The 24,587-nt window shown below is 41.7% G+C and overlaps 1 protein-coding gene across 1 annotated transcript in view; it reads left to right on the top strand.

The window, feature by feature from the left end:
* The first annotated feature begins 7,314 nt into the window (after positions 1-7,314).
* The window catches only part of BCAT1 (branched chain amino acid transaminase 1), a 68,447-nt gene continuing 51,174 nt past the window's right edge, over positions 7,315-24,587 (top strand). Inside the window, exon 1 of the mRNA XM_082762319.1 lies at positions 7,315-7,644. Within this exon, the coding sequence (XP_082618445.1) occupies positions 7,636-7,644 (9 nt within the window). The 5' untranslated portion in view covers positions 7,315-7,635. The remainder of the gene's footprint in view (positions 7,645-24,587) is intronic.

The following is a 24,587-nucleotide window of genomic DNA, read 5'->3' on the forward strand; positions in this document are numbered from 1 at the left end:
AGTTAATGTCTTCTGATTTAAAAGGAGGAAAAAAAAATCACAGCTACGCCTAGTTATATTTGTTAAACTGTGAGAGACATAATGTTAATCTGTGTATAGTTCATGGCTAGTTACTTTCAGGGAACAGTTGCCATTTATTAACCAAGAATACTTTGCCATTCTTATTGCTCACAATATGGTACCACTATTTTCAGAGCCAGCGTCACAAAAGTTATTTTAAAAAGCATCTCCTCTGCAGTAGGCATTACAGGCAAGGCTTTATTGAATTGCTGTTTCCTTGCCAGGTTTCAATGTACATACTTCTAGCTGCTGCCCCTCTGGTTTGCTTGATTACAAAGCTGGAAAGTAAAGTCTACTTCCCTAAACTGACTCTATCCTGTATGTCCCCCTGCCATCTTCCTTGGATAACGTCACCAAACCTTTGTCTCCATCTCTTGGGCTGCTGTGTCCTGGCTTCCTTTGGCTGTTAACTTCTACAGTTCAGGTTGCTCTTACCAGCTCTGACAGCACTAGCATGCCCTTTCAAGACTAATCCATCAGAATTTGGCTTTTGTCTTCCCTATTTGTTCTCAGTTTTACACCTGTAGTATTGGTCTTGGTATATTAAAGCATCTTTTAGAAGACTTGCTTAGTCTGCAGCTGCTGTAATCCCTCCTCCAAGCCAATTTCAGCATATTTTTATATGTTTAAGCGTCCTCTTCAACTATGTGATAATTTGCAAAAAAAAAATACAGGACTTGATGTGGAGTAATTTGGTGTGCAATTCACGATCTTTTATTTGTTAAAAGATCTTGAGAAATATCCCCAAAATCCCTTTGTGTGTTTACACTGATCATTTAGAGTGTGATTTACCCGCATGCCTGGAGGTCTGTTGACTGAAGGCCGTGTACCTGCCAGCAGGTAGCGGGGCCACCAGGGGGTGCTACGAGGAAGAGAACAGCCGGGGAGCCACGTGTTGAAAATTTTCAGTTGCTTTGCTGCGCACTTGTGTGGAATCATCTTAAATTCTAAATTTAGACTGGGGAGCTGCGTTGGGGTTTTATACTGTCAAATGAGTGTTGAACTTTTTGCAGAGAGCCGCTGGCTCTGAAATGATTTGAGCTGGCCTAGCTCGGAGCTGGCAGTACTTGAAGTAGTCAAGTTGGAATTTGGAGATTGGCACCTTTCCACCTGCAACAATGTAGTTGCCTCACTGTCTCCTTTTCACTAGTCAATCAAAAACACTTCCCTAAAAAGGTCAAAGAGTGGGTTGCTTTTGATGGAAACTTAGGATTCACATGGCCCAGGTGATGAAGCACTAGGTGGAGTCACCTGAGGTGGGCTCTGATCACCTGCATGACCCACAGCTGCTGCCTCCAGTAGCAACTAACCTCATTTAAAAAGTCCCTTGGAGTCTTTGGTTCAGCAGTTGTGTGGATGTTTTCTGATGCAGGGAGGGTGATGGCCCTAGTCAGCAGTGCTGTGTGGCAGGCTGCTGGAAGCTTCCAGAAGCTTCTGGAAGCAGCTTACAGAGAGGGGCCCTGTGCTGCCACCATGGCTGCTGCTGAGGGGGCTGTGAGGAGGCGAGGGGTGAACTGCTAGGGAACTAGCTGGAAGAAACTTTGGAAACAAACTGTTCTTGAATAATTCCTAGGCTGTAATGTTTTTCTTGCCTCTTTGGACAGAAACAAATGACACGTTCACAAAGTGCTTATTGTGCAAAAAAAAAAAGTGTAAAAGTTTCACTGAATGGGTGGAAATGAAAGAGCAGGAGATGTGTTCATTCCCAGTTCCAATTACCTTTGCACATATGAACATTTCCCCTTCAGCCTTTTTCTAAGTGTTTTTGTGCTTGTCGGGTGTTCTGTTGCTGTGTTTCCCTTCGCCTTCTTTCACGACTTCCTTAATGTTTCTTTCTCAGAGTGTAATTATGTGATCTGTACTCCTCTATGGTGATGCCAGTTTAAACACTTTCCACCCCTTAGCGTGTACAACAATTACTTCCTACTCTCATGCTTTTTGGGGGGGGGGCATTTTTAAACCCTCCTCATTCCAGCAGTCAGCTTTACAGCACAGCCCACACACAGTTAAGTTGGTGCATCTGAGGAGGTGGCAAAATGGCACAGGGATAGATGCGAGGAAATGAGCAGCAGGGAAAGGTGCTACTACAGAAAGATCTTAGTTCTCTGAACATTATATCTACTGAGACCTGACAACTAAGTCAAGCCTCTCTTCTGGCAGGTGAGATGAGTTTATGACTGAGAGAGCCTCCTGTGCCTTCATCTTTCCATTTCTACAAATAAATAAATAAATAAACCTAACAGTTTTTTCCCCTTTTACAAAATGGATACAAGTCATTGCAGCCATGAGTTTCTATGTGTAAGGTTTATTATTTTGGCTTCTCCCATTAATTTGTTGTTGTCCCAAATAATGAAGCCCTAAACAATCTGTCCTTCTCTGAAATACTTTAACAAATGACAAATTCTTACCCTAATATTTTGAGTGTATAAACACACGTTACATGTGTGTGCACACACAAAATCTATGTAATAGACAGTTGTTTTCTATTAGGAAACTTCTACAACACTGACCTTATTCTCGTCCAGAGGTTTCTCCTTCACTTACATCAGAATTTGGATAGCTTTCCAGAACTGTATTTCCAGTCCTGCAAAGCAGCTTTACTGAAATATTTTCCTATAGTTACATTCTTACTTTTGAGCAGATTTGGTTTTGTGACTGAAACCAGTCACAGATAATTTTCCTGACAAATATTTTAGAAGTTCTTATATTACATCGTGTCCCCTCCCCCCCAAAAAAAAAAATAAATAAAAATTAAAATTAAAATTAAAAACCATAGAAGATCAAAATCAAATTGAAACACTGATTTGTCAAAATTATACCTTTTTATTGGATAAGGATTGCTTTCCACATGCTTTACCACAGAAAGTTTTCAAGTCTTTTGTTCTCATTCCAGTTCGGAAGAAAAAAAATTCTCAGGATCACAGTTTTCTGTTAAATAGAAAACCCAGTTTCTACCTACCTTCACCCTATCCTTTTTATGCAGACCAGTGTTACATAGTTTGAGAGTGTGTCAAACTATGGTTTTCTTCCCTTCATTCTTCATAGAATTATGCAATTATACAAGGTACCTCTTTCAAAATTCACCATTTGGTTTTATAGAGCCTTTTTTTTTTTTTTTTTTTTCTGGACATTAGTTCCTCATATTTCTGTGGCTTAAATGAGAGTTTATTCAGTTCTGGCTTGAATACTCTGCATGAGTGAAACCCCTTCAGTCATCTGCAAAAATTCTACTCATGAGCCCGCAGCAAAGAGAACAAATGCTGCGTTCATCTGCACACCAACAAAATGAATGGAACATGCTTAATTGCAGAGATTTGTGGCTGTTCTACAAACCTAATCTGCCCCTAGGGCTCCAGGTGTTGCAGCCCATATTTGCCTTGTGGATCTCTAGAACTCTTTGGAGTCAAAGTGTTTAAATTACCAAATTCTCTCATAGCTGTTAAAAACATACTCATTAGAACTTTAGAAGTTGACATGTGCTGTCATGTGTTCACAGAATGCTTTGTATTAAGGAAAAATCTATCACAGAAATGAATAATGTCCTCTTTTATGAAAATAAAATATTGAGAAAGTAGAAAAATTATGTTCTTATTGATGGATCAATACAGTTAATTAAATATGTACAGGTAAAGAAAGATAAAAGCTGTGAGCATCCATTGCATTATAACTTCTGGAGTGTTACATAAGGAACTGTAATTAGATTGAGGTAATACATGACAATACTGCAAAAATAGGTCTGTATCATAGAATCACAAAATGGTTTGGGTTGGAAGGGACCCTTAAGGATCATCTAGTTCCAATCCCCCTGCCATGGGCAGGGACACCTCCCTTTTCCTGCTGGCCATGCTGCCTTTCACAGAATCACAGAATCACCTAGGTTAGAAGAGACCTCCAAGATCAAGTAGTCCAACCTCTGACCTAACACTAGCAAGTCCTCCACTAAGACATATCCCTAAGCTCTACATCTAAACTTCTTTTAAAGACCTCCAGGGATGGTGACTCAACCGCTTCCCTGGGCAGCCCATTCCAATGCCTAACAACCCTTTCAGTAAAGAAGTTTTTTCTAATATCCAACCTAAACCTCCCCTGGTGCAACTTTAGCCCATTCCCCCTTGTCCTATCACCAGGCACATGCCCACCTTGCTACAGCCTCCTTTAAGGCACTTGTAGAGAGCGATAAGGTCGCCCCTAAGCCTCCTCCAGATTGAACAACCCCAGCTCCCTCAGCCGCTCCTCATAAGACTTGTTCTCCAGACCCCTCATCGGCTTTGTTGCCCTTCTCTGGACATTCTCGAGCACCTCCATGTCCTTCTTGTAGTGAGGGGCCCAAAACTGAACACAGTACTTGAGGTGCGGCCTCACCAGAGCCGAGTATAAGGGGACAATCACTTCCCTAGACCTGCTGGCCACACTGCTTTTTACACAAGCCAGAATGCTGTTGGCCTTCTTGGCCACCTGAGCACACTGCTGGCTCATATTCAGCCGACTGTCAACCAATACTCCCAGGTCCTTCTCTGCCAGGCAGCTTTCCAACCACTCATCTCCCAGCCTGTAGCTCTGCTTGGGGTTGTTGAGACTCTTGGGATTGTTGTGCCCTGCTTTGATGCAACCCAGGATACAGTTGACTTTCTGGTTTGCAAGCGCACATTACCAGCTCACATTGAGCTTCTCATCAGCCAACACTCTCAGGTCCTTCTCCTCAGAGCTGTTCTCCATCCATTCTCCACCCAGCATGTATTTGTGCTTAGGATTGCCCCGGCCCAGATGCAGGACCTTGCACTTGGCCTTGTTGAACCTCATGATGTTCACACAGGCCCACTTCTCCTCCTCCTTCAGGAGTCTCTCCTCCTCACCAAAACAGAGTCTGCAACTGAGAAAATGATATGGAAAAGGAGGCAAATAGAAGAGGGACAAGGTTTGCTGATGAGACTAAATCCTTCAGGGTATGGCGTTAAATAATTCAACAAAACTAGAACTATCTGCAAAGAGTTGCAGAAGGGCTATGAAACTGAGTTGTCAAAATGACATAGAATAATGTTGGTAAGTATAAAAGGATGCAAGTGGAAAAAAAAAAAAAAAAAAGGAAATATTGGTGAGTTGTGAATGACCCATTATCTTTCAGGAGACAGAACATCAGGATTATAATGACAAGAAACAGAGGAAAAAGAGAAAATGAGAAGTAAACCTGTTTATCTGCATTTTGAGTGTTTTCTGTAGTTCATGTGCCCATCTTAAGAGTGATCAAAGGTATGTAACTGCTCTTGTATTAAGACTAAAAAGATTGGGACAATTTATCTGGAAAAGGCCATGGCTGACATTGGATTCAAGAGTAGCCTATAAAATCACAAATGACATAAAGGAGATGAATATTTTCATCTTCACTTCTGTTTACAGTATTTCTCACAATATCAGAAGAAGGGAGGATCATGTGAAATTTTCAAGTGTCTAGTTGAAAACAAAACAAAATGGGGTATTTTTTCCACAAAAACAAAAACAAACAAACAAACAAACAAAACAAACAAACAAAAAAAGAGCTGAATTGTGGAACCTGTTAACAAGATCTTGTAGACGCCAAAATGTACATGGATTCAAATAACAGTTAGATAAATCAGTAGGATAAAAATCCATGCACTTCTGTTAAGCCTGCAGAATCCATCCTTCAGGAAATTGCTGTGGCACAAACTCCCTGAGGCTACCAGAGCATGTCAGGGAAATGCCTCCGCATGCTTTTTCTGTTCTTGTACTCCTTTGTAGGCGTGGGTACTATACATGTACAATGTCAGAGACAGGTTATTGGATCAAATGTGCCTTTGGCCTGCCACAGTATGGTTGTTCTTGCGTTGTGTTTGTAATGTGAAGACAATTTATCGTGAATGGATTGAATTGCTTACATGAGCACTGAACAGCAGTTCACTGATGGTAAATTGCATCTGTCTGATGCTTCTTTGCTGCTACCTTCTGCCTTCCATTTTTTGATCCATCTTTCTTCTCTCCTATATAGCCACTGAAGCATCATTGTTTCCATGAACTTTCATTTTGGGTCGCATCATTTACCTGTATTTCTTTGGAATCCAAATTTTTGTAACTCCCTTAAATAGTACTTTCTTGCCTGGCCAGAGTGACAGGTATGGAGACCTACTTTGTTTTTTATAACTAATCTCCAGCACTGTGCAAGTGAGAGTAATTCAGGTAGACCATGCAAGGCAGAACCTGATTCTTTTGTAAGTTGAGTTGAAGTGAAACAGCTTTCAACAACTACTCTTAAGCGGAGAAGGGGAAAACATTTATGAAAACAGTAATAAAGGAAGAAAAGCAGCTGAGGCAGATGGGATTGCTTAGCTTGGAGAAAAGAAGGTTCAGGGTAGACCTAATTGTACTTTACAATTACCTTAATGGAGGTTGTAGCAAGGTGGGAATGGGGCTGTTCTCCCAAGTGATAAGACAAGAGAAAATGGTCTCCAGTTGTGCCAGGGGAGGTTTAGGTTGAATATTAGAAGATATTTCTTTACTGAAAAGGTTGCGTGGCACTGGTACAGGCTGCCCAGGGAAGTGGCTGAGTCACCATCCCTGGAGGTCTTCAAGAAATGTGTAGACATAGAACTTAGTAACGTGGTTTAGCGGTGGACTAGTCAGTACTAGGTTAAAGGTTGGAGTGGATGATCTTAGAGGTTCTTCCCAACCCAAACGACTCCCTGGCTTAACTATGCGATTTGTCAAGATGAAAGTAAGCACTTTGTGAACATTACATTCTGATTACACTGGGGTTTTCTCTTAAGAAGAGTTCCCAGTTTTCCACTATGACTGCACAGTGTCGCCGGCAGGGCAGCAGCCTGGCTCTCGCCTGCAGTGCTGATTACCTCCCTCCTGCCAGGTGCCTGCACACAGAGATGGAGACCAGGTACCCCCCAGCTGCAGGAAGGAAGAGCAGTGGAGGTGCAGGCCATGCTGAAGTTCATGGCATTGCACCCAGGGCCCCATCCTGAACCACGCAGCAAGCCCACCTGGCTCGAAACCAAAGGGGCTGCGTGGACCCCTCCTGGGTTTCTTGCAGCAAGTTGTGGGTGGAGAGGTGGGCTTGGGGGTGAGCCTGTGAGGAGCTGGGGGCTGGCTGGCTGCCGAGGGGTGATCTGCGAGGTGCTGCCGTGTCAGGCAGCTGGGAGGCGAGGAGGAGGAGGAGGAAATGACTCAGAGGCTGCTTTCGGAGGGTTCGTGCGGGCAGGGAGGAGGAGGAGGAAGGCGCGCCGGGGAGGACGCGTTGCTCAGCCCCAGCCTCCAGCCGCGGCGATTTGGGGACGTGCGGCCGGGAGGAGGGAGGGAAGGAGAGAAGGAGGGAAGGAGGGAGGCGAGGCGGGGCGGCTGCAGCCCCTCGCCCCTTTCCCCCGCGGCTGCCGGCGTGCGCGCCGCCCTCGCCCGCTGATGCAATCGGAGCCCGCAAGCGGCGGCAGCAGCAGCCCCGGAGGTGCCCGCGGGAGGATCGGGCGGCCCTGAGCCCGCAGCAGCAGCCGAGGGAGCGCAGGACAGGCGGCAGGCAGCCCGCACCGCCGCGGAGCAGGAGCACTCGCCCCGGCTGCCAGCATGCTCAAGGTAAGCGGAGCCCAAATCCCCTCGTCCATCCTTCCGGGGGATGCGGAGCAGCGGAGGGGCTTTGCCTTGGCAGACAAGGAAAACGGTAGCCGGCCGCTTTGTGTTTACGGATTTTGATGCTCTGGTTTGTTATTTAGGCTTGGCGAAGGAGCTTTCCGTCCCCAGGAGGTTTCTTGTTTGAGAAGCAGGATGTGTGTGATTCTGTCTCTTTCCATGTTGTTTCATTGCAGTCAGCATACGTGGAAAAGAAATAATGAGCGGGGAGGGAGAAGGGGGGAAGGGAAGGCATATAATTTCCTCTGGGGTTTTTCTTACAGTTTATTTGTAACATGGGACACTTAATGATTAAAAAGAAAAGAAACTGTCAAGGGTATGGTGTGCTGGTAGGCATTGTGCCTTTTTATGTCTGTGAGTTCGTTATAGGTCTTAGGTCTGCCATTGTACTTAAAATAGACTTTGGGTAAAACCCAGTAATGTACGTTTAGAGTTTCTGAGTAATTTCAGAAATAGCTTTAAATAATGAAAGAGGAGTTGCTGGTAGTGAACGCTAACATGAGAGACAAGCATCTGTGAGAACTACCCTTTTACAAGTCATGTTTGTGTTCTGCTTAGTGAGGCTGATCTGAGGATTAAAATGAAGTCTTTGCTTGTCAAGACAAAGGGCATGGAGGTAGCAGGGGTGCTTCTCAATTAGATTGAGGGAACATCACAGCAACTTTATACCCTGCGGAACAGTTTCTCTCAGAAAAATACTTGGGTTTTGAAGGTCGGTGCAGGGCTGACTGTGAACTTCACAGCTGCAGCCTGATGCCGAAGTTAACAGCTGAGAAATACAAGACTGAGTTATCTGCTGTCCTTGGTTAACTGTAACAGATGGAATAGGGGCACAACAGGTATGTGCCTGGCAGGTGTCTCCTCAGCTTATCTGCGCTGCTGATAGCAAGCATTGCTCTCATCCCACTTGGGGTCTTGCCACCACTGCTCATTCCTGGGTGGGCACCAGTGGTGCAGTGCTACTGGTGACAGTGGGTCTGGAACAGGCGAGGGCTTTGGAGGGGCCTCACGAGGCCCTGGTGAGTCCCACTGGAAGTTTCTGCAGCTGGGGAGAGCGGCAGACCAATCCCAGTAGAAAGCTGATCTGAAACAGCTCGGGAAAAATACCACGCAGCTTCCCCCAGGGAGAGTGCTTTGGGACAGAATGCAAGTGTGTCAAGGAGTGATACAGACTCCCACATTTCATGCTGCTTTTGTTCAATCTGTTGTGTGCCTAGGAAAAAGGGTTTGATCTCCTGAGGTGTTATCCAGTACCCGACAGTAATGCTATGGCAAGCCCCAGTGGAAAACAAGTAGCAAGACAAACTACAGACATGCTTGCTTGTTCGAAGCAGCACTGATTTCTCAGTGGATTCTTCTCAACTGCACGAAACCTGACTTTACTTTGTATTTTAACTGTAGAAAAGACAGTGTGAAGCAATAGTTCCAGCAGTAGAAGATCTGTGCACTCTTGTCACCCTCATGTGGTGTAGCCTTGGGCAAGTCGGTTCTGTCTGAGCCCTTTACCCTTTATTTGCCTCATCTATTCAGACTGTAAGCTCTTCAGGGTTATGGCTGTCACTATGTATTTGTGCATGTATCAAAGATGCAGAAAATTACCAATATACTCCTGCAAAAAAAACAGTAACTTCATAAAGGTATCAGTAAACAACAGCATTATTACAGCCTTGTATCCTTTCATCTCCCCATTCACCATTTCTTGCTTTTAGTCCCAATCTTTCCTTTCCCCTTGAACCATTTCCACCCTCAGCCCTCTCTTTCTGGCCTGTTTGAAGGAATTTTATGTATAAGAAATGAATTGTGCCGCTGGTTTCTGCAGTCCTGCCTTGTCTACCTATTGCACTGATTGTTACTGACAGGCCCAGCTCTCCTAGCGGTGTGCGATCTAGTGGATGTTCTGACTTTTTCCTGTGGAAAGCGAGTATTGAAATCTGCCACAAAGTCATAGGCAAAAAAATAAGATTACAAAATCGGGAGGTAGCTTTAACGCAATTGACATCTTGCTAAACCAGCCAATAGGATATACTTATCCTTGGTTTAACTCGATAGGTGAAAATAATTCAAGTGGAATTCACTAGTGATGAATTTATCCCTTGGAGGCCAATGTTAGGAAAGGAGATAAATCAGTTCGTTAATTGCGTAAGCACTCAGTTTGTATTGGAGGAGTCTAGCCATTTTAAAAACAATTTATTTAAGCTGAACACGCTACAGAATCAGAACAGACGTTATTTCTGTAACTCCCTTTTGTTATGCTGCTTGCTTAAATGAATGCTCATAACCAAATGTATAGCAAACTGCAGCTTATTAGTAGGCTTGAAGTCAGGACCTTCAGTGCTGATGGAATGAAGGAGCTAAGGGGTTAACTGCTCACAAAATTTGCACAGTTTGCCTTCTTAGGCTATGCGCCTGGGGACTGGCACCTTTATGTCACTTCAGTGACATGTGTACTCTGCAATGTTAGATTGCCTCGTCAGGGACTCTGGGCTTAAACCACTCAATACTGATGGTGGCATCTGACAGTAAATCGTGGCTGCCCAACTGCCATGATGGCTGCAATGCAGGGATCGAATGCATGACCTTTGCCTTGAGCATCTAAATTCTGATGATCCTTGGGTACAGATCAGAGTAGTACCTGACCATAATTCATTATTGATAGTCGCTCGCGTGCCTGTGACTCAATACTTCCACTTTTTACATTAGCATTAAATGGATGGGTGGTCCCATTTACCTTGGAAACAATTTTATTACTTTATGACTTTATCCATTAAAGGGACAGTCAATATTATCTCATAAAATAGAGCAGCTGTTGTAGAAGGGCAATTTAGCAAATATTAACATATGCTATTGCAAATGAAAAAACAGTGTTATGCTTATGGAAAAGCCTAATGTTTCCCTTTCATGTGTGTATTAAATGATCCAAAAGAGTTGATTTCAATTGTTCAATTCATGTTATCTTTAAAACAATCAAGAAGTTCTACCCATCTGTCCTGTGCATCTTGGCCCATATCTTATTATTGTTTCTACAAACTAATGTCATAATAACCTGCAACAGAGTTACTCATTTACTTTTCTTCCCTTGAGGTCTTCTGTTTGTTCCAGGCTTTATTTTAGGGAACACCTGAAGAGCACCATATGACTTCTTAGCAGTTACACAGCTATTGCTAATTCAGTTTGCCTATTAGAGCATTTTGTACACCACTTGATAAAAGCACACACTGTAAGCACAGAAAACAGATTGTTTTCCCTGGTAAATGAGTAGGGCTTAATTCAGCAAGGTGCTGATTTTACTCATTTCCACTAGCGTTCAGAGAGATCAGTGCCACATGTGCCATGTCCGCTTGTTTAATTTTTAGATTGTTGTCTTAGTTTCATCACTTCTGTAATAAATGCTTGAATTTGGATTATCCTTACCAAGAATTAACTTTCTTAAACTTTGGCATCAAGGAACTGAGAGAACTGGACTTCTTCAGGAGAAGAGGAGGCTTTGGGGAGACCTAATAACAGCCTTCCAAAATCTCAATGAAAATCAAGCAGACAGGTGCAGGCTCAGCAATGATATATGGCAGGAGGACTAGAGACTCCAGCATAAACTGAAACAGAAGAATCTCAGACTGGATATGAGGAATGACAGTCAGGCAGTGGGAAGGGGTTGCTGAGGGAAGCTCTATGGTCTCTTTCCCTGTGGGCTTTCAAGTCCCAAATGGATATAGCCCTGAGAAACCTGGTCTGAGCTCAGAGCTGACACCATTTTTAACAGGAGGTTGGGCTAGAGACCTCTACAGCTTGGGTCTTCCTGTGATCCTTGACTCTGCAGTGAGTTCCCCAGTAGAAAAGCTTCTGAACTGAGATAAATTTTTAATCTGGTCTTAGTCTTTGACATAGTAGTGCAGATTGGTACATGTCTGTTGAGGAATTGCTAGCCTTTTAACAGTCTGCAAAGAACTTTGTGCAAAGATAGTTCTCAGAATAATGACACCAGACAGATTTCTTTTTGAAAGATCACTTCTTTATCATATTGATGTAGTAGTAATACCTTATTCTTCTCTAGTGTCTCCCCCCCAAAAAAAAATAATAAATTGAACAGTAATGTTGGCAAGTCTTTTGACAACTATGTTACTTTATTTGGGGCTTTTTTTTTTCTTTTTTTTTTTTTTTCAGGAGTCTTATCATTTTAATTACGTCATTAGGATCCATGGTAGAGTTTATTAATGGTCTGTCAGTGAAGAAGACTGTACCTCTCCCCTATACGCACAACATCTTCCCCTGAAGTAGCATACTTTTTTCCCAATTTGCATTAGAGTGCCAAGGTAGTACTTTTTCTCTAAAAGCAGAATAAGTTCTGATTTTTTTTTCTTACAATGTATTTTAAGAATAATTCTTTAAACAACGACCATTGTACTAGTAGGAACTGGCCATAGGAAGGGAAGAGGTATGTCATAATTTCCAGTAGCATACAGTGAGTGACTACACAGGCACAATTTCTGCCACAGCTGTACAGATGCATACAAACAGAAAAAAAAATTACACTGTATTCACATGCTTATATATTTGAGGCACTTGTCTGCCACAAGCTTTCTAAACAAATAGATATGCCTGTAACCTATTTCTATGTACATGAGAACTAAATTGCAGACTCTGCCTTAAACTGGATTAACTGTCTTTAGAAAGAGAAGTGCAGTTTGGGAGACAAACAAAAGTAGCTTTCACATGCTGGGAAGTGTCTTATTTCTGTAACCATAAGGGAAGTCCATTTGGTTGTTCAACTTTATTGGGTTCAGTTCACTTGTTCTTCTTTCCATATCCTTCTAACTTTTTCTAAATATGTGCTTGTTTCTAAATCTGATCCTGTGCTATGTCCCAATCCATTCTATGGCCATGGAATAAAAGACAACTTCTGTAGCCAATGCTTTTTTAAATTGACCTTTAAAGGTCAATTTAAAAGACCCTTTTAAGGGTCTGTACCATTAGAGGATTTGAACATTTACAGGTTGATTCTCTTTTTGAAGCCATCAGTAACATCAGCATTCATTTCTGGTTCTCCAGTAACCTGGAAATGCTGCATTTACAATTGTTTCTTTTTGGATCTTCTTTTAAGTGGTTCTTCTGTAGCCAGCATTTTTTATTTTTTTAAATTTTTGTCCTGTCAGTTAGCCAAAATACTTATTGTGACACATACATAAAGTTCATGCTCTGTCCTGCCATTCCCAGGTGAACTGGATTCCAACAGGACAAATCAGATCCAGTTCTAAAGTATTTTAAGATGTTTACTAGCTTCATTAACTCAGAAACGATGGGGACATTCTAGTCAAGAGCATTAATATTCATGTAGGTTGAAGCTGGACAAAATCCTTGGTTCATGGGGGGTGTTATAAGTAAGTCATTTATCAAAGTAGATTGAGTAGAGTAGGGCTGGTTGTTTATTGATACAATCTTGAATCATAAGAGAACAAGTCTGCATTAACTGCAATAAGTCTGTTTATTATCTTTGACTTATTACAAAATGGGACTAGTACTAAAGTTATAATTTTTCTAAGAGAGACTGTATCGCTCTTAACTTGTGATGACCTTTTACCGTGCTGTAATTTTGGCAGAGGTGGTTGCTTTGTGTGCTTAATGTGAGCTTAATGCTGCTACCTCTACAAATACCTCATCTGTGACCATACTTTTTCAAGGACACTTTTAATGTGCTGAGTGTTATTTTGCTCTTGAGTTCCCTCGGCAGAATCAAGTTTGCTCTGGGCACTGTCAAAAAATAATGAGTGATTTCAGATGAAGTACTTGCTTACAGGGACTTTAGAAAGGACATGTAGGGTAACTTTCATGCTAAAGCATTACAGTGAAAATTTTGGAGTGTTATGATGCCTGTTTTTTCCAATCTTAGTGTCATTACTCAGCTGAATATACACTAAGTAGGTGGAGTATCTAGCTTTGTCACTAGCCTAGTAGACTTTACCTCTTTTGAGCAGATGTCATCAGTAAAAACACTTTTTTTTTGTGGCTGTTATCTTGATTTATGTTTCTTGTCTTATATTTTTCCACACTCAAGGAAGTGATGTTTGATAGAAATGTTGTAGTTGTTCTTTTTGTGGGTTGTTGGTAAGCTTCCATGTGACCATTTACATTTGCTTGGTGTGGTAGGTTATGCTTACTACCTCTTACTAAATTCATCAAGACTGTAAAACAAGAGAAGTTCCTAGCATATTCTAAACTGGATGTCTATCACACAAACATGTGCCTTTTCTGCAGCTTGCTGTTAATTCAAATAAGAAAGCAAGCATTGGCATAGGTGCTGTCTTTAACCATGTTCCCAGAACTTTCTTTGCAGGTTATCTCTGTTCCTCGTTCCCTTTACACCAAAAGAAAGGCTTCAACTTCCTTTCTACTTTGTTGAATTGAGTCCAGTTAATTAAGTCAGTGTTTGAACGCACAGCAAAGGACACGTCACAAGGATATAGTACAGGCATTGCTTACAGCCAGGAAGAAATCTCCCATTACTTCAGACCAGTTATGCCAAGTTGAAAACCCACCAGAGCTAGTATAGACAGGACCTCAGCAGCCATCACCTCTGTGCTGTTATACAAGAAGCTTGCATAGAGCACAGCTGCATGTGAGGAGTGCACAGCCAAAACCACATCAATAATTTCCACTTGTTCTCCCTTGAGAAGAACTGTAATGGATGTGATGAGTTTGTCTGCATAAGGAAGAGGAGCTGTAGATTCAGTTCCTGGAGAGCTGTGCATGCCCTGTGCTGGCATCTGTCAGCCTCCCAAGGAATTCTCTGAAGCAACAGCCAACACGCGTGAAGTGTGCTGATGGGACAAGCCATGTCTAAATTTCCTGTCTGTATACAAGAGATTTATATCTGCCTTCACTTAGGTGTTGTGACTGTAGACAGGATAAATTTTTAAGGCTTTCAGGTATTTATGATGAGAAGATTTGTTTAAAGATTATAAGTAATGGTGATCTCAGTTCTTTATCTGGAACAAGGAGTGTAAAATGACTGCAAGCATCATAGAGACTAGTCCACCATCAGAACTCAAGAAAAAACAGGGTATTTGCAACACCTTGAGCCAAAGCTTTGTTTGTTTGTTTGTTTGTTTGTTTGTTTTGGGGGGGGGCAGGAAGGGGAGGGGAGGAAGGGGAAGGTGAGGAGAGTGATTTCTACCCTGGCTTTTGTCATGCATCTCAAGATACCTACTAGATCACTCAATTCATTGCAAGCTTTGAAAGCTGAAGCCATAGTCTTCCTGCAGCATGGTGGCCAGGCATCTAGGCAGAACATATATCTAGGCGTGCTCAGTTCTGCCTGCAAGCAAAAAACAGGGACTCTGCTCAGCTGTTTGAAAAGACCAATGTAGCTAAAGAGGCACGTTAATACCAAATTCTCCACTGAATAGACTGGTGGAGTGTACTTGTGGTATTGAGCTCATTCAGATCCCAGGTTAGATAGCTGCTGCCATGCTTTATCAGCTTCATCTGTTGGATACATAACAGCTAAACAAACTGCTTGGGGAACAGGGAACAGGCTATAACTGCACCAAAAGCCTCACGCAATTCAGAAAGTCATGCTTCTCATGCTTTTGCACCACTGGTATTTGATACTCAGTGATGAATTAAATAGGCTGTGCAAAGTTATCAGGGTTAAATATGATAACAAGCCAGCATACGTCTGTCCTTTACAGACCAGCAACCATGTGCACTGTTGCATAATGTTTTATTGTACTTACTGTTACTCGAAAGCCAGCTGTGTAAGTTACTGTTTTATTATTTCTAGTGGGAGTTTATGCAGGACTTCTGGGGGCAAAAAGTAACATCAAAAGCTTTTTATTATTTCCCCAGAGCTTCTGTTTTCAGTGTGTGATTCATCATTGCTCAGTGTCTTATGTAAACCTTTATTCCAGTGGAAAATGGACTTAAATGGGACACGGTCTAAGCACTCTGAGAATAGCTACAAATGACCCCTTATACAGGCCAGTGATTCAGGCCTGACCTTGTATTTGGTGTGACTGTAGTTATAAGCAAGACTGGAAACAGGAGTATGACCTTATATACAGGATTTCATCTGCTAGTGTTTTTCCTTAAGCATGTCAGTTCTCATCCTGAAATTCATCCTTTTATCTGCTGTGATTTTTGTTTTGTTTTATTTTGTGTGTGTGCTGTTTTGTTTTTTCTCCTTAGAGTCTACAGTGATTTCTCTGCAAACTGCAGAAGCTGTGGTTTCCCCCAGTAAATTGTCTACTTTCAGTTGTACACCCTTGGTAACTCTTCAGACAAAGATTTTGTTTGTTTTTGCTGTGTATGCATTCATCTTTTTCTCATTATCATTTGGTAATTACATCAAGCCAATCTCCTTGGTCATCAGCTGCAGGATCTCTGTGTACTTTCTACCATCTGAGAACTTAACAAATTAATTATAAGACATATTTTATGCATTTTTAAATTGATCTGTACTTGACCTGTATGGCTATATCAACATACAAAATATGGACAATATAACTTATGCTGGATGACTGAGGAAAATAAGCAGAATAATTTTTATTGTGCTTAGGCCAACATTGTTAGTGTAACAATGTAGTTAAAAATGTATCCTGTAGCTCTGGTTAACATTGCTATTAAATCTTAAGACCTTAATTTAGTACTTGACATTATGGAATAGATGAGCAAAGGGGAAAAAACAGAGAAAAGGTAATGAGCACAAGCTTCCTTGTGGTTAACAGCAAAGCCCTTTACAGTAGTAGGAGAGAGTATTAAATAGCATTTATGCTGTTTCCTGTCCCAGTGTGATGTAAAGGATCTCATATTAATGAGAACAGGGCCTAAACACAATTAACCCATGATGACTTTCAGGATTTTTGTTTATTTTGTTTGAGCATTAACCATATCATATAGTCATAAGATTCTGTCTGTTTAGAAAACAGGTGGGTGAATTTGTAGGTCAACTAGATCCAGCTGGCTGCTTTAATGTTTTTCTTTATGCCGTTCTAGCAAACAATGCACTTGTTAAAACCTAATTAATGCTAGAGTGGACAAACAAATCAACAAAAGAGGCACTCAGAGGCACTGTTCATAGGAGTTAGAGATGGAAGAGATCTATTAGGTCATCTGCCTGTTCTCCTAATAGTACAAGACTGTTTTCTTTTACCAGAAGGGAAGGGTCGGTGAACTGAGCAAAAGGATGAGGACAGAGAAAATGGCACCAGAGACTGACAGAGCAACAGGAGGTCACAGGGAGGAAAACCAATGTGAATGGAATGAGCAGTGGGCTTAGAAAACATAGGAAAAATAGCAAAATAGGAAGTAGGACTGTATGGTTGTACAAGAAATATATAAAGACAGATCTAACTGTTGAACAGAGATGTATGGCTGATTTATGTCCTCTATTGGATTAAAGTGACGGTAGGCTTTCAATGCTCTTCAAAAGGGAATGATCACCTTCCAGACTCCATGTTGCATATTTCAGAGCTCATCTTGTTAATTTTTTGGAAGAAAAAAAAAAAAAAAAAAAAAAAAAAGAACAACAACAAAAAACACCTTAAGCCTGAAGATGAATAGATCCTTAGGTTCTGCTATCTAATCTGTGAGTTAATAGACTGTATTAATTTATGTGTTGATTTATTTTGTGTTTATGCTGAATTCATTTCTGCCCTCTAGCCTTACTAATAAACCAGTTTGTCAAGCATACATTTTTGGAGGTTTCAGAAATCGTTATTCTTCACCTTGCCTTCCAGGTGAACTGATATAAGCTTTCTTTTACAATGGATTAGATGTTACTGAACTTATTCAGATATTAATTTAAACACTGAGTCAAAGAACTGGCACTTTTTCCTAGACGTGTTTCTCCCTAGAGTGCTGACAGCAGTGACTCTATATTGGCAACATAGCCTGCATTTATTTAATCTTGTGACGCCATCTTAGTCTGCTTTTAGAGTTCTGATATAGCTATTAATGATACTAAATATGACTCTCGGACAGATTAACTGAATATTTCCACTGATTTATGATCATTGTTTTAAGGTTTTTCTAACCAATAAGTTGTGTTTATATAAACAAAATAGTCTTTTATTTAAACATAATAAAAACAGTGATATTTGTTTCAAGAGGAGTATATTTTAGTTTGGTTAAGCTACTTCAATTTCTTTATATTAAACTAACTACTCAAGCCAAGAAATAAGTGTCTGTACTTGGGAGTGCTTTAATGATAATCTATTTCAATTCAATCTTACTTTATGCAGTGCAGCTGTCTTAGATAAATAAACTCTTGTATATTCTGATCTCTGGCGCTTTCACTCTGATGCAAAATCATAAAGATCATGATTAAATACAGTGGAAGCTTTCTTTTTCAGATATGATAGTCACATTTTATTCTCCTTTATTGTATGCTGCTACTATGCTGCTTCTCTGTGTAATTAATGTTAATGCCAGCTCAAGGAATTGGTATGAAAGCAGTCATGGTAAGGTGATAACATCCAGCTAACAAGACATCAGTGCAGATAAGAGTACTCTTAAAGAAAAGGAAGCACAGAAATCAACACTCTTGATTCTTGGTGAACTAAGGAAAAAGCTAAGCACTGAAATTGCCCATGCTGAATTGTCCGTTGTTTTCTTGGCGCTGATGTGTGTATACATTGAGGTGTATCAGTGGAGTTGCTTGGTCCATGTTCTTTGAATACATCATTGAAGACCAGTGAGCTAATACACAGAATGCAGAGTGCTCTGACCCAACAAAAATATATGTCTAAGATCTCTGATTTGATGAGTGGTTAGAAACACAATTTAAGAATTAATCTTCCTGCTCCTTCTGTTTTGTTGATCTTGAAAAGAGTAGATGTAAAAGAAGTTGTGAGAATAAGCTTTGTGATGGTAGTGTGTAGTAAGGTAAGTGCTCTTGGCTTGGACTGGCGCACGCTTCGTTGGGTTAGAAACTGGCTGGATAGCTGGGCCCAAAGAGTCGTGGTGAATGGAGTCAAGTCCAGTTGGAGGCCGGTCACTAGTGGCGTCCCCCAGGGCTCAGTGCTGGGGCCGGTCCTCTTTAATATCTTCATCGATGATCTGGACGAGGGCATCGAGTGCACCCTCAGTAAGTTCGCAGATGACACCAAGTTAGGTGCGTGTGTCGATCTGCTTGAGGGTAGGAAAGCTCTGCAGGAGGATCTGGATAGGCTGGACCGATGGGCTGAGGTCAACTGCATGAAGTTCAACAAGGCCAAGTGCCGGGTCCTGCACCTGGGGCGCAATAACCCCAAGCAGAGCTACAGGCTGGGAGAGGAATGGTTGGAAAGCTGCCAGGCAGAGAAGGACCTGGGAGTGATGGTTGACAGTCGGCTGAATATGAGCCAGCAGTGTGCTCAGGTGGCCAAGAAGGCCAACGGCATCCTGGCTTGTATCAGGAACAGCGTGACCAGCAGGGCTAGGGAGGTGATCGTCCCCCTGTACTCAGCTCTGGTGAGGCCGCACCTCGAGTACTGTGTTCAGTTTTGGGCCCCTCGCTACAAGAAGGACATCGAGGTGCTTGAGCGGGTGCAGAGAAGGGCGACGAAGCTGGTGAGGGGCCTGGAGAACAAGTCCTACGAGGAGCGGCTGAGGGAGCTGGGCTTGTTCAGCCTGGAGAAGAGGAGGCTCAGGGGTGACCTTATTGCTCTTTTTAGGTACCTCAAGGGAGGCTGTAGCGAGGTGGGGGTTGGCCTGTTCTCCCACGTGCCTGGTGACAGGACGAGGGGGAATGGGTTTAAGTTGAGCCAGGGGAGTTTTAGGTTAGATGTTAGGAAGAACTTCTTCACTGAAAGGGTTGTGAGGCACTGGAACAGGCTGCCCAGGGAAGTGGTGGAGTCACCATCCCTGGAAGTCTTCAAAAGACGTTTAGATGTAGAGCTTAGGGATATGGTTTAGTGGAGGGCTGTTAGCGTTAGGTTGGAGGTTGGACTCGATGACCTTGAGGTCTCTTCCAACCTAGGAAATTCTGTGATTCTGTGATTCTGTGAAGGTTAGATGTTAGGAAGAACTTCTTCACTGACAGGGTTGTGAGGCATTGGAACGGGCTGCCCAGGGAAGTGGTGGAGTCACCATCCCTGGAAGTCTTCAAAAGACGCTTAGATGTAGAGCTTAGGGATATGGTTTAGTGGAGGGCTGTTAGCGTTAGGTTGGAGGTTGGACTCGATGACCTTGAGGTCTCTTCCAACCTAGAAAATTCTGTGATTCTGTGTGAAAACATGCTATCATGTGAATAACCCAGTCTGATGAAGTTACTTGGTGATGGTGGCATTGTAACACACACTAATGTGTATGTACATGTTCATATACACACAACACAAAGATGCTTTTAAAATATTTTTAGATCATGCAACTACTGCTATGACATCTGAAGTAGATATGTCCGGCTATTAGGTTCCATAAATGAGCTTCCCAGGCTGTACAAGTCTTTTGTAATGGTCATTAAGTAAATGTCTTTTTAGTTGATATCAAAAATAGTGTTATTTGACTCAGTCCTACAGCACTATTAAGAATTTGTCTGTCAGACAGTGGGTCATTCTTTTTTTTTTTTTTTTTTTAAACTATGATCATTATTTATTTATTTATTTATTTATTTCTGCAAAATCATTTTCTATGTGTTGTGGCTGTCAAATCATATAACATTTCCTAGAGGTAGTTGAAAACTGTTTTAAAAACATGGAAATACTCTATATAACTGTAGCAATACGGAGAATATGTGGCTTATGCGTACATTGCACTCTATTTTATATCTGGAACAGAAAGATAACTAATTTCTATGGTTTTGAATGAAGGAGTACCTGTCATCACATGCTTAATTTGGTTTGCCTATAGGCAGTACCATTGTATAAGTCATGTATTAAACTTATTTTTTGCTAGATTCATAGATTTTGATAAATATTGTAATTTCATTATCCTCTTGTGTAAATCAGAGCATGAAATGTTTCTTAGACACTTAATTGCCAGAAGCAAGCATGGGAAAAAGCAGTAAGACACTGTTTTAGCTTGGAGAAATGTCTCAGAAAGGACTTTTTTTTTTAATTGAAAACTGTTTTTCATATGACTTCTGACTGAGATGAATGTTCCATTTCATCTTCACTGGGGCCTGAGGACTGCTGTAGGATAGTCTTGGTTTTCAGTTTCTCTGCATAGCAGGAGATGGGGTCACCTCAGTATAAGGAACAACCATAGCTGAGTGTCTCTGGCTTCTTTGCATTCTTGTCCTTCATAAATAGCCAACTCCTGCCAACAAAGCACTGACTGCAGTTCCTTTGTAGGCAGCAGCAGAATGGAGTTGGGTGTCTGGTGTTCCCTGATGCCACCAGTACTCTCACTGGAGCACTGGAGCTATTGGTAAAATTCTGACTTAGTGTGGAGTAATCAGAGCTGTCTGCAGGCTGACTTGGGCACACTGACGACGTTTACAGAGGTATTTGCACAGAACTTGGTACTAAATGCCCCAAAATAATTTTATCAAAAAAGCTGAACTTGAATGACAAGTTCCTTTTTGTAATACTCAAATTCTAGTAGCCCTGAGAACACTGCCTAAGAAAGAACTGAGTGTTAATGAAGATCAGCAGTGCATCAGTTCTGTGGGGGAGATGAAACCAGAAAGATGGTGAAGGAGTTTGTGAAGCTGCAAATCTTGAGTTGTTTTGAAAAGCAGCCAATATAACCTCCTAGCTGAAACTGTGATCTCTATAGAAATAATTTGTAATCTATTTCTTTACTCCTGCCTTCCACTTGGGAAAGCTTTCTGTTCCCCAGTGGTGAGAAGAGTTATTAAACAACATAGAAAAAATAATCGAGCACTTAAAAATAAGTGAGGCTTCTGGTAATCTTCAGTTTCTATTTCATAACAGGACCAGCCTACAGGATAATGGGATAGCTAAAGCCCAAGAAGAGCAGTTTGACAAAGGATCGGATAGAATATCTGATCTATCACTCTTTACAGAATAGATGAATCCCAAGTGAGAATGGAAACATTGATGCTGCCACTCTGTCTCAAAAGCTATCTAATGTGAGAGCACAGGAAGAACTAAGACGTGAACTCTCAGAAGCCTTGGGAGTGTTTAGGCAGAATACAGGCCAATTTTTGTAGCAGAAAGTTCTTTCAGCTAAAGGATGAACAATCTGTCTGCATTAAAAAGGTGGATTTTCTGATTTGAAGAGGCCATGAGCAACAAAAGGACACTATAAAAGATGAGCATAACTAGATGCATGACGAAAGGGCAATAGTGAGGTTAATCGCAGATCAGTATTTTTGCTACAAGGTGTCATGTCTGTAACAGAGTAACAGTCAGAATGTGTGCAAAGGCAGCAGGGAAAGCCAAGAAGCATTGATCGGAGCATCCTGATGCTAAAAGATGTTGAAAATTCTCACGTCTAAAAGAGTCTGAGGGCCAAATGAAGGAGATAAATATTCAGGTTTGAGGAAGCTCTAACAGTTGTGCAGGTGACAACTGTGAAGCATAAAATTTCCAAAAGTGCAGGTAAGTTACACATAGCAGTCCTTCACTTACTGGAAAGAGACTAATCCTTACAATAAAGCTTATATCTTACGTATCTTAGATTTTATTGTTATTATTTGATTGGAATTATGTACTAATGTGATGAGGAGGAGGTACTTTTATCCAACCAAGTTTATTGTGTTTAGTTTTGCAAACACCAAAGGATTTGTGATAATTATTATACCATTGAGCTCCTCTATAAAAATAAATGATAAATTATTCATTACCAGGTCTTTATTTTAGTTGCATTTCTCACATAAAACACTTAAAACACAATTTTAAACAAAAATTAATCTGGAGTGTAATATATCAGACTCTTTTCTCATACAGGCTCTATGGTAATGATAAAAAAAACTGTGCAATTTCAAACTTATCCAGTATTTTTTAGGGAAAACTATGGAATACTGTACTATTTAAAATTTACAAAGAACAGTTACACGTATCATAAAGAAAATGTTGCTAGGTCTGTGCTACAACTTATGAAGTTATGCTTGTGTAATGCATCTTGATATTTTGGGCTTACAAGGGTTTTACAGACCTGAGTCACTTTTGAGGAAACATTGACCCTGTGGCTCAAATGTATCTTTAGGATAACATCAGTGTTTTAATGGATGCAATTTTACATCTACCATGTTATTAACAACAAAGGGCAAATTTATGCTTGGCATATCTCTCTTGGCAAAGTTGGCACTAAACCAGGGAGTCATTTTCCCTATTGTATTTAACAACATGTTTCAGATTTAAAAGCCATGGAACCATTAAAATATGACTCCATCAATTAGAAAGCAATTGTGGTATGTCTTTCTAGTGCTCAGGGATTAACTCAATATAATCTCAGTGTGGTTAACAAAGGCAGTTAGCTACTTGCTTTAAACATATTTTAAATCTCTAAAAAAGAATGACTATGTGGAGAACAGGATTGGCCCCAATGGCATGTGCCCAAAAAATGAGCTGTTGACTTCACTGAGTGTAGTGGGAGCCTTGAACTGAATGACATGATCAAGCCCCTAAGGGACTGTTCCTGTAGGTGGTCCACACTTGAAATTCACCTAAATTTTTGTATCTTCTTAGAGATGAAAGCAAAGATTAAAAAACATCCAGCTTCTATCCTCTCTGCACTGATGTCAACACTTGCTTTAGGGCAACTTCATAAAGCAGAGATGAGAAGAAACTGAAGAATCATGACTATCTGTTCTATTTGCTCTTACCAATAGTTAATCTTAGGAAATCTGATTTTGCATACCGGATATTAGAGAAAAGCCACCTGTGGAGCTGGAGCTGCTGGAGAAATTTGTGCTTATATAGCTGGCAGCTACCATCCTGTCAGCTCTGCCTCCATCCTAATTCACTGCAGTGTGAATAAAATCAGTTGGCTTAATTCGTTTTGTCTTGGTAATAAGTCCTGTCTTAGTAATTTGATCTCCTTCTGTGATATGATCACCTGCTTAGTGGGTTAAGGGAAGGCCATGGATGTAATATTTTTTTGGATTTTAAAGGCCTTTGATACTGTCCCTCACAGCATCATTGTGAACGAGTTGTCCAACTGTGAGATAAACAGGGTCGTGCCATGCTGGGTGATGAACTAGCTTGATGGGAGAGCCCAAAGGGTTGTAGTCAACATTTCTAACAATAACCTGGATGCAGGTGTTGAATGCATCCTCGGCAAGTTTGCTGATGATGCTAAACTGGGAAGTGCTGTTGGCTCTCTGGAGGGACAAGAGGCGTAGCAGAGGGCTCTAGATAGATGGGAGCACTGGGAAGTCAGCACTGGCATGAAGTTCAACAAAGGGAAATGCTGGAGTGATGGTGGGCACAGGCACAGCCTGGGAGAAGTGCAGCTGGGAGCAGCTCAGCAGAAGGGCACTGGGGCTGCTGGTTGGCACCAGGCTCAGCATGAGCCAGCAGTGTCCCCTGGCAGCCAGGAGGGCAAACTGCATTTGGGGTGCATTGAACAGAGCACAGCCAGCCAGTCAAAAGAGGTGATTCTCCTGCTATATTTAGCATTGGTGCGGCATCACATTGAATATCATGTGCAGTTCGGGGCTTCTCAGTATGAAAATGACAGTAAGGTCCTCAGAAGCATCCAAAAAGAGGGCAACAAAGGTGGTGAAAGGGCTGGAAGGCATGTCCTTTGAGGACACTGGGTTGTCTGGTGTGGAGGGGAGAGGCCAAGAGGTGACCTCACTGCTCCCTGCAGCTCCCTGAGGAGGGGAGGCACAGAGGGAAGCACCAGTCTCTGCTCTCTGGGACCAAGGACAGGGCAAGGCACACAGGGATGGCCCAGAGCTGCACCAGAGGAGGGCCAGACAGGGCATTAGGAAAAATGTCTTTACTGTGAGGGTAGTCAAATGCTGGGACAGGCTTCCTACAGGGATGGTTGATTGCCCAAGCCCC

The sequence above is a fragment of the Aythya marila genome, assembly GCF_965140915.1.
Source record: "Aythya marila genome assembly, chromosome: 1".
Taxonomy (NCBI): Eukaryota; Metazoa; Chordata; class Aves; order Anseriformes; family Anatidae; genus Aythya; species Aythya marila.